Below are 11,071 nucleotides of genomic sequence, written 5' to 3' on the forward strand. Positions count from 1 at the left end.
CTGCATCAGTGGAAACGCTTGATCTACTTTTATTTTCCGGGATAGTTTCAATTCAGTGAAATTTTGTATTTCAATAAAAGTTAATTCACTAAATAAAACGGTGTGACTTGCTCCTTCCAAGGGCAGTTTAGTAATGTCAAGATTTCTCTGTCTCTCCCAGCTTTCTGACGATGGGTAAATCATTTAATTGCTACTTGACTCAATTTCTGTATTATTGGTAAATAATGGTTTACCAACAATCTTTATACACTTTTAAGGATTAAATAGGATTAGGCAAGTAAAGCTTTAATATATGTGCTGCCGAAGCGAACACAGGCAAGTAAAGCTTTAAAACAGTGCTTACGGGGGGAGAGGGGGGAAGCAGTGCTTGTTGTATAAACATTAGTTATTATGACTTTTTTGTTATTAAGACTTTTTTGGTCAATAAATCACAAAACTAAAATTTCAATGTTTTATTGGAAAATCTGATTACAGCTGGGCTTACTCTATCGCAGTTTCCATTTATCCTTTCTTTCCATATTCCTCTTTATTATCTCTTATACTACAAAGGGTTAGGAAAAGATGAAGTATTAACAAATATTTGAGTGCGTAGGAGGTACTGGCGATATAAAGGTGATGAAGACAGATGTGGTTTCTTAGGGAACTTACTATCTAGAAGTCAAGAGAAACACTGAGTAATTAAAAGCATTACCTAGGTCTAAACGTTCTTGACGGGAAGAAAATGAGGAGGCTAAAACAGAAGGCACAAAACGTGGTGCAGAATGGAGAGGTGATACTCATTAGGGTTGCAAACGACAAATCTTGCTCCCAAGTTTCACATTAGCAACGAAGTAACGTGTGAGGAGTAAGGTTCCTTCTGCGGCCCGTAGCTACTGTTCCGAAGGTAACCCAGCCCTTGCCGGAGAAGCTGATTGCTTATTGGCCACGTGGTTACACCTAAACTACGTTTCAACCTGCGTTCTGTTTAGCCACACCCTTTCATCTTAACCACACCTCTTGATTCACGAAGCTCTTCGTCAGCAAAGGAAATATCGCGAGAAGTCTACATTGCCTCCCATTTGACGTTTTCAGCGGTGGTTGTCGCTTTTATTCTCGCGATATTTTCGGGTAAACGGGAGCCCGGGCGACCCGGGCTTCTGTGAAACATGGCGGTCGGCTGATTCCGTAACACAAGGTAAAATACTGAAACCCCGTTGGGTGCTGTTTTCCCGATTGTTCCAAGGCTGTTCAGGGCGTGAATGTGGTTAAGGGGGCTGAGAATCTGTCACGAGATTGGCTCCCTGACTTCATCACCCTCCTTTGGGAAGAGGGCCGGACTAGGTTGCCGCTCCACCTCCCCCGGGGGCGTTGCTCGCAGGACCCTGGGTAGCGCTGCGCCTGGGAGCCCCCATCTCCCCAGTCCTGTGTCTCTGCGCTATCTTGCAACTTGAAGGAGTTTAAGTGCTTCCCCGATAGCTGCTGACCCTGACCCATTGCTTCTCGCAGTGTCCGGTGCCCCAGTGGTCCTCTGGTCCTCAGGGAGAAGGGTCCCGTGTTGTGAAGACCAGCCAGATCGTGGACCCATTCTCCCGAGTGTCTGGCTCCCCACCCCCGTTCAGCAAATACCAAATTCTTGGCAGCAGGTCGCTCACTTTAAGAAAGACCTAGACCTAGGTCTTGGCCTCGCCTCGAAAGAGTTTCCCACGCCGCTTGGAGAAATGAGAAAGGGGCAGGGCTGGCGAGATGCTATAGGAGAGAGGTTTGAGTGTTACTACTTTACTTATAACCTTCTAAGGTTAAGAAAACTTCGGAAGGGAACTTTTCACTTCAAGGTAGAAAATAGCCTTAGGTATAGTAGTATATGGAGTTGATAGTTTATTGAGAAAACTTATTTAAGTAAGTTTTATATTTAGAATTTAGTGGCCTCAACGCAAAGTTACATAGTATCTGTTAAAATGTTTCAAGACTGGCTTCCAGAAGCAGTTAAAGATACATTTAAAAACAATATTTGTTCATTTGTTGAAGTTGTATTTAAGTTGTTGCCTAGCCTGATACTTTAAACTCTGGTATATAGCCGTTAAAAGAAATGAGTCAGACTGTTCAGTGAAGAATTCAGGAGATGCTTGTTTTGTTTATCGCTGTCTTTAAATTGATGCAGTTATTCCAGTTGTCCTAGAGGAAAAACATGAAAAAAATAAATTTCCTAGTTTGGGGGGAATGGGGAAGAGAGGAGTTTTGTTTTGTTTTGTTTTTTTGATAATAAACTTTAGTACACAACTGAGTTGAAGTGGGTTGAGGGTACAGATCTTTAAAAAATATATCAAGCTTGAAAGATCTCTCAAAGGAAATCAGGCCTAATCTGGAACATCAAAAGAAAAAGAAAGAATTAGAAAAAATATATATTTATTTTATTTAGGGATTAATGGTTTAACTAGAAGAAATAGTGAAACTTATTTTTAATGATGGTTACATTTAGGCAGTCTGCCAGCTAACAAATACTATTTAACAAGTTTTTCAGTATTTATTCTGATTCTGCCATAATGTCATGATGGGCAAATTAACCTCTTTGTGTTTTAGTTTCCTTGTCTGCAAAATTGGAATAATAACATCTAACTCATAGGATTGTTGGTGAGGATTAAATGAGTGAACACATGCGCTTAGATCAATGCCTGCATACAGTTAACATTCATTCATTATTCACTCTTGTTATTTAAAAATTTTTGTTTCCTAACTTTGTAGTTACTCACAAGATAAATCCTTGGGGGGCACCTGGGTGGCTCAGTGAGTTAAAGCCTCTGCCTTCAGCTCAGGTCATGATCTCAGGGTCCTGGGATGGAGCCCCGCATTGGGCTCTCTGCTCAACAGGGAGCCTGCTTCCCCACTCCCCCCCGCCCCCCCCCCACCTGCCTCTCTGCCTACTTGTGAGCTCTGTCTGTCAAATAAATAAATAAATAAAATCTTAAAAAAAAAAAGGTATTTCCTTGGTACTTAGACAACATATAGACTGAAGAAGGTGCTTTCTAATATAATTTCTTTCTTTTTTTTTTTTTTTCTTTAAATTTTTTTTTTTTTTTTTAATTTATTTAGTCAGAGAGAGAGAGCGAGAGCGAGCACAGGCAGACAGAGTGGCAGGCAGAGTCAGAGGGAGAAGCAGGCTCCCCGTGGAGCAAGGAGCCCGATGTGGGACTCGATCCCAGGACGCCGGGATCATGACCCGAGCCGAAGGCAGCTGCCCAACCAACTGAGCCACCCAGGCGTCCCTAATATAATTTCTTTCTGATCCCAAAAGAAATTAAACACTCTTCTTCTATATAGTTAGTATGTCTGTAAACTCCATCTTCCAATGGCTTGCATTCTTAAGCTGTTCTCCTTTCAGTTACTAAGGTACAAATTCCTTCTTTCTACTACTCCATACAGTCTTATTATAGTCTAGGTCAGTTCTGCTCTTGGTGCCTTGTAAACTCATTCTTGTATTATGGAGACATTCATTCTGTTATAAATGTATTTCATGTGTCCCTGACCTGACCTTTTTCACTTCACTTTTGTACACTTTAATTGAGTAGTTAGTATAGTCAAGCTGTTATTTGAGGAGGATTATATTTATCTTTGCTTTACATTGCTACCAGGCACTTCCAAATTGTTGTGTTGCCATCACTCTATAGCCTCTTCTCTTAGCTTTTCTATCAGTTTATATCAGCCTCAGCCTATTCATGATACTATTAAATAATCTCAGATACTATACCACTTTCCTCAAGGACTTTAAGATAAATTTCAAATATCCTACAAATCTTTGCATTTCTTTTGAGAATTAGAAACATTTACCAAATGACTCATTTTTATCTTTGTTAGAAACTGTGAGGTAGCCATTATGCCTCCCTACCTCCTTTAAAAGTAAAATATAATAGATTCTGGGATCTTTCCAAATTTGTGACATGGCTAGTAAGTGACTAGATATTAACCCAGGTTTTTTGGGGGTCACAAAAAAGTTGTATTTTTACCATATTACTCAGCTTCTAAGTATACCTTTTTTTTTTTTAAATCATTTAAAATGTTACTATATTTATTTGAATTATGTTGGGATAGTTTTAAAGACAACATGAACATTATTGTAAAAAGTCTATGTTTTAAAGTGAAAAGAAGTACTTTTGGAGGGATATCTAGTATTTGTCAAGTGAAACTAAGTTACCTTTCATAATAAAATTTTAGTGTAAAGTATTTTAATGCAGTATAATCAAGTAATTTAAAGTTACAGATAAGTTGTTTTGCTTTTTATTTCTGAAGTTCACTGATAGCCTGAATAATATCTGTCCTGTGTCCTTTCTCATTCTTACTAATGGCTTGTGTGAGTTTCATAGGACTGCTGTAGCAAAGTACCATGAACTGGTCGGCTTAAAAACCTCAACATGTATTCTCTGAGTTCTGGAGCCTAGCTGACTGAAATTAAGGTCTCAGCAGGGCCCTGGTGTTCCCTCTGAAAGCTCTGGGAAATAATCCTTTCTTGCCTCTTGTAGCATCTGGTTAATCCTTGGCTCTTCTTGGTTTTTGGGTACATCCCTCTAATCTCTGCCTCTGTCTTCACATGGCTTTCTCTCCTGGTTATGTGTCTTTACCTGGCCTTCTTAGAAGAACACCAGTTACTGGATTTTGGGCCACCCTAATCCAGTATGATCTCATCTCAACTAATTACATCTTCGAAGACCCAGATATTTCTAAATAAGGCCCATTCACAAGTACCAGGATTAAGACTTCATTGTATCCTTTTAGGGAACACACTTCAGCCTGCAACATAGTCATATGTGTTAACCAATTAAATATTTCTCATATTGCCAAATATGTATTAAAAATAGAAGTTAGCTCATAAAATGTGGGTAGCAGGAGTAAAATTATTTCTCCATTTTTATTTGGAAACGTAGTTAAACTTAAGCAGACTAAAAGGTGTCATGAATTTTGTGTTTTATTTTTGGTAAGCATCTCATAGTCTCTTATTCAAATGGATGCAATGATTAAATATGGGCTGTATGACATTACTTAGATGGAGTAATGATTGTATGTGTCTGTGTTCCAGCACGAAAGGTGGTTTCTTATTTTTTTAGGCAGCTTTTCAAAGCATTGTCTTAGTCTCCGGTGTTATCAGTGACTCCCTGGACTTCGTTTGTTTTGCTTCTTAATATACATGGCGGTTTAGGGGAGAAATTGAAGAAAATGGGTATGTTACTGGAGAATGGAAAGTATGAAGAGCAACACCAACCAGTGGGCAAATGAATCAAAATGCAGTGGCTTGTAAATGATTATTTTTGTGGACCAGTACACAAAACAGGGAAAGGGGCTGCATTTGAGGACTGATGTAGAATTGCAGCTTTTAATCCAAAAATCAAAACAAACCAAAGCGTCTGTTATCTACCTTTATCATTTCATAAAAGAAAGGACATTTTGACACATTAAAAAAGAAAAAAAAAAGGAAGGAAATTATAAGATTTTTAAATTGACTATATTTAGCTTTGAAAGTTTCCTGTATCATCCTTGTTTTTTTCATTAAGGTTCAAAAAAGAAAATTTTATAACAGAATGGCAGTGACTTCTGGAAACCAGTGATCTAGGAAATTTTCTTCCTTCCTTCCTTCCTTCCTTCCTTTCTTTCTTTTTTAAATTTATTTATTTGAGAGAGAAAGAGCACAGGCAGGGTTGAGGGGTGTGGGCAGAGGGAGAGGGAAGGAGTCTTAAGCCTACTCTTCCCTGAGAACAGAGCCCAGTGTGGGGCTTGATCTCATGACCCTGACATCATGAGCTGAGATGAAACCAAGAGTTGGATGCTTAACTAACTGAGCCACCCAGGTGGCCTAATCTAGGGTATTTCTAAATGCATGACCAAGCTAGATGGAGAAGCATATAAATTGACAATGGGAGCAGTGGAACTGGATAACTGGGAGAAGTCCAAGGGGTTGGAAACACGGGGATAATGAAGAACAAATTCTGTCCTAGTTAGGAAATTAAAGAGCCTGAAGGATAATTGATTCTGCTCAGAGAGGAAAATTAGTGTTTTAGATTTTAGAAATCAAGCAGTTCTAGAAGTTAAGAGGAGCCAAAACATGGTCTTGCTGTATGTGGGTTTGCATAGATCTAAGTCACTGGCATTGAAGATCTGTCACACTTATATGGCAAAAGCATTGTCATTGTGAATGAATGCTATTCATTCACATCCTGTGGAGGATGAGTGTCATAGGGTTATGACTTACAAAGGATTGTGATGGAATGGGGAAGAAGAGAAGCATATTGAATGATCCAGGTGCTAGAGTCATTAAGGAGATTTTAAATATATCCAGATGTTAGTAGAAGATGATCATAAGTACTCAACTGTCAGTGTACACTGTGGTTTGGAGCATGGACTCTGGAGACTAGCTGCTTGGGATCGAATCCAGGTTCTATCACTTGCTGTGTAGCCCTGCAAAAATTACTTGACTGTTCTGCACCTCAGTTTCTTTATAAATGAGCAAAAATAGTATCTACTTCATAGAGTCGTTTATAGAGGTAAATGAATAAATATATACAATCCTTCAAATAATACCCAACACATTGTATGAGGGCTATAATTCTGTATAGTATATGTGTTTATTATTAGAAGTAGAAGGGAAGAGGTGATTGAGAAGTCATAATATGATATATAAAACATGTGCTGCATATATAAAACCCTATGAGTCTCAGAAGTGAAGAGAGGAGTTGAAGGGAATTACCACCATGAAAATGTCAAGTTTCATGAAGAAAGCAGGTAAAAGGATGCTTTTAGAAAAACTAGAAGTTATTGGATAATTGGTTCATTGATCAGAACAGTGCCTCTGTGGAATAGAGTGGCAAGTATTGGGGACAGAATGAGTTTCTTAGATGTAGGTTAGTGCTGATCTAACGGGAATGGGACAGGAGTGGCAGAGTGGCTAGGTGCTCCAGTCTAGAAGAGTGATCGTGGAAAATAAGAATGGAGGCTACTAGATAGAGGCTGGGAAGTAGCTAGGTGGGAGGGGTGCTGAATAAGCTGTTTGAATTGTTAGGTTTGTAAAACCAGTTGCTGTCCTGTCTTTATATATGATTTAAAAGAAAGCATTCATAAAGCTTCTAAAAATAAAGTTTAGGAGTAAAATTCACGTTTTATTCATTTGCTTAACAATGCTATCTATACCTGTTATGTGCCAATCACTGTTCTAAGTACTAGGACTACTAGAGTGAAAAAAAGCAAAAATTGCTCTCCTTGTGGATCTTATATACTTATATATTTACTTATATAACTGTTTTAATTCAAAGCTGTGCTGTCATAGGTATTTCTGGGGAAATTTCCTTCCTTCCTTTTTTGCAGAATGTCCCTTCTCCCCTCCCTCCTTCCCTTCCTTCCTTCCTTCCTTTTTTCCCCTTTATATTTATTAGATACCATTGTGCCAGGCATTCGAGATATACAGATCAAGGGAGACAGGTTCCTGCTCAGACATCACAGTGGAGAAAACAGAAAATCAAAAAAGCAGTTGAATCTGAATAGTCTTTGGAATGACCCAATGAAAATGTCATAGAAAGAAAAATGCATACATGTCTGCAAAGAGATTTGTACTGGGAATAAAGATTTGAGAGGAATCAGCATGTGGATGAAAATTGTAGGGATGGGAGACCACTGGGGGAAAATGTTGGGGTTGAGAGGAACACCCAAGTACAGAATCCAGAAGGAGGAAGAATCTGTACAGTATGCTGAAGAAGGTCTTTGAGGTAGAATGAAAATCAGGAGTATAGTATCGCTTAAGCCAAGGTAAGATGCTGTTTTGAGAAGAAAAAGAAGTGATAAACTATTTTTTCAGAGACAAAATTATATAAGGACTAAAAAGTATTCATAGTATTTCATACTAAAGAAGTTGTTAAGGGGCGCCTGGGTGGCTCAGTGGGTTAAGCCGCTGCCTTTGGCTCAGGTCATGATCTCAGGATCCTGGGATCGAGTCCCACATCGGGCTCTCTGCTCAGCAGGGAGCCTCTCTCTCTGCCTGCCTCTCTGCCTACTTGTGATTTCTCTCTGTCAAATAAATAAGTAAAATCTTTAAAAAAAAAAAAAAAAAGAAGTTGTTAATGACCTAGCTCAGATCAAATATAGGTAAGGGGTGAATGTGTAGTGAGGAAGTAGTCACAGTGTACAAATGGGAACAGTTCTTTTTTTTTTTTTTTTTAAGATTTTACTTATTTATTTGACAGATAACAAGTAGGCAGAGAGGCAGGCAGAGAGAGAGGAAGGGAAGCAGGCTCTCTGCTGAGCGGAGAGCATGATGTGAGGCTCGATCCCAGGACCCTGGGATCATGACCTGAGCCGGAGGCAGAGGTTTTATCCCACTGAGCCACCCAGGTGCCCCCCCCCCTTTTTAAAGTAAAGTCTGCCCCCAGAAACTTTGACCACCCTGAGATCAAGAGTCACATGCCCTATTGACCTATTGACTGAGCCAGCCAGGTCTTGATTTAATGTAGTGTTTTGTTCTAAAGATGAGAAGTTTGAACATGTTTAATATTTAATTCCAGTAGGAATGAGTAGAAATTGAAAGATTGAAGAAGAATCAATCTTGGTGTAGTTACCACTAAACAGGTACAGAAAACAAATTTGATTACCCTGATTTGAACAAACTTAGGGAGCACAGTTGTGTTTATGGCTGTGTAACATATTTTAGGTATAGTTGGCATATTGGTCAAAAAAGGAATACCAGTCAATTTTTAAACAGTATTTTTATTATAAAAATAGATAATTTAGAAAGTCAAAAATTCTGTTAAAAAGACAACTAAAATCCTTCCATGATCTACTTTTAACATTTTTGCCTATAGACTTCTAATCGGTTTCTTGTATATCTTTCCTGTTTCCCATAAAACTGGACTTATACAACCCTCTAGTCTTTTTCTAATGTATTATGAGTACTTTCCTATATCATTACCTGTTTTCTTTTATAAGGTTTTAAGTGTTTACATACATTCCAGAGATTTTAATTCAACATAGTTTGTATTGGTTACCCAGTGTTTCTTTCTTTGATATTTAAAAATAACTGTGAGAATTACCCTCATAATGAGAATTATCCTCATAATCAAAAAGTTTTGGTGGCAAAAAGATTATTACCTTAGGATAGTTTCCTAAAAATGGAATTTACTTAGTCAAAAGGAGAATGGTGATTATTTATATTCTGGCTAGCAGTGGATTAGCATGCCTGTTTAATTTATTTCATTGTCATCTGTTGGTGGGAATGTATTTTATTATTTGTTAATTTAATAGAAGAAAGATTCTTTTTTTTTTTTTTTTTTAAGTTTTTATTTATGAGAGAGAGAGAGAGTGTGAGCATGAGAAGAGGGAGGGTCAGACGGAAAAGCAGATTCCCTGTTGAGCAGGGAGCCTGATGCAGGACTCCGTTCTCAATCCTGGGACTCAAGGATCATGACCTGAGCCGGAGGCAGTGGCTCAACCAACTGAGCCACCTAGACGCCCCAGAAAAATTATTTATTTTCTTTTGTATATTTAAATACTTTGAATGTGAATTGCTTTTCACTTTTTTGCTGTTTAATGTATTTGTGTGTGTAAATTGCCTTTCATTAGTATTTTTTGCCAGGGTGGGGTGGAGAAAGTAGAGGTGCAGATAAGTATTAAGTTTTATTCCTCAAAGAGGTATGAAAATGTTAAGTTGTTCCAAAAACATTTGTCAGTTATCTAAAATTAAAAGAAAGCTTTGTATCTTTTTTAGAGTATTCATGTATTCATTATTTATTTCTTAGCATGACTATATGAAAGAAGAAGAAGGTTTTCCTGAAGATGAGGCGACTGAATCGGAAAAAAACCTTAAGTTTGGTGAAAGAGTTGGATGCCTTTCCAAAGGTTCCTGAGAGCTATGTAGAGACTTCAGCCAGTGGGGGTACAGGTGAGTATGGTTCCAATTAAAACAGCTTCCCCGAGTGCAGCTTCTTAGGGAGCCAGTCAACAACACACAGAAATGTAGTCATGAAGAACTCATCAATGAATTGCACAATAACTTTGTGACTCATCTGTCCTCTCTTTGCCCTAATTTTATTGTCACGTGTATCCAACCCAGTGCAGTCTATGCATTTAGCAGCATTTATGAGAACATTACTGAACAAATTAATCCAATTTTACTGCTTTGGTGCTCTTGAGTTATGTATAATTACGTATAAATAAAATTGAACTTGCAAGAAGTTATTTAACAAACTTGAACTGCTTCAGTCCTGTTTTGGTTAAGAATAAATCAAGTTAGACATTATAATAGAAATGCTTAGATTTCACATTACTGGAGAGAGGCAGCCTGATGTAATTGTTAAAAGGCTTAGATTCTGGAACCAGACTCTGGATTTAAATCTCACCTCTACCCCTTCGTAACTACTTGACCTTAAGGAAGTTACTCCTTCTAACTTAAGGAAGTTGATCCTTCTGTTTTAGTTTCTTATTCCATGAAATGGGGATAATATCAGCATTTACCTAGTAATGTTACTCTAGTGATTAAGTAAAGTAATATTTATAAAATGCTTAACTCAGTACCTGGTACAGATAGAAGTGTTCATTAAATAAAATAAATATGAAATATATAAGAAAAATATGCAACTATGACAGTATTTAGTATTTTCTTCCCCCATGAAGAGCTTATAAAATATTTCACATAAGATTGACATTTCAGGGGCTCCTGGGTGGCTCAGTGGGTTAAAGCCTCTGCCTTCGGCTCAGGTCATGATCCCAGGGTCCTGGGATCCAGCCTCACTTCGGGCTCCCTGCTCAGCAGGGAGCCTGCTTCCCTTCCTCTCTCTCTGTCTGCCTCTCTGCCTACTTGTGATCTCTGTATGTCAAATAAAGAAATAAAATCTTAAAAAAAAAACCCTGACATTTCATTTGGTAAAATGTGTAATTAAATTGCTTGCCATTTCTAATCTGTGATTAAGTTTTTTAAATGAAAATAGTGGAAGTTCTTGTTTCACAATACATTTTAAATGTGGTATTTTGTCACATATATATATATATTTTTTTTTTGTCAGAAACAAATGTATTGTTTCACAATACATTTTAAATGCATTTTGTCACATATATATATATATATATATAT

The 11,071-nt window shown here is 37.8% G+C and overlaps 1 protein-coding gene across 1 annotated transcript in view; it reads left to right on the forward strand.

Moving 5' to 3' along the window:
- The first annotated feature begins 1,069 nt into the window (after positions 1 to 1,069).
- Positions 1,070 to 11,071, forward strand: part of ERGIC2 (ERGIC and golgi 2) — a 38,438-nt gene continuing 28,436 nt past the window's right edge. Inside the window, exons 1-2 of the mRNA XM_059402733.1 lie at positions 1,070 to 1,174; positions 9,741 to 9,883. Coding sequence (XP_059258716.1) covers positions 9,778 to 9,883 — 106 coding nt within the window. The 5' untranslated portion in view covers positions 1,070 to 1,174; positions 9,741 to 9,777. The remainder of the gene's footprint in view (positions 1,175 to 9,740; positions 9,884 to 11,071) is intronic.

Source organism: Mustela nigripes, chromosome 6 (assembly GCF_022355385.1).
Source record: "Mustela nigripes isolate SB6536 chromosome 6, MUSNIG.SB6536, whole genome shotgun sequence".
NCBI lineage: Eukaryota > Metazoa > Chordata > Mammalia > Carnivora > Mustelidae > Mustela > Mustela nigripes.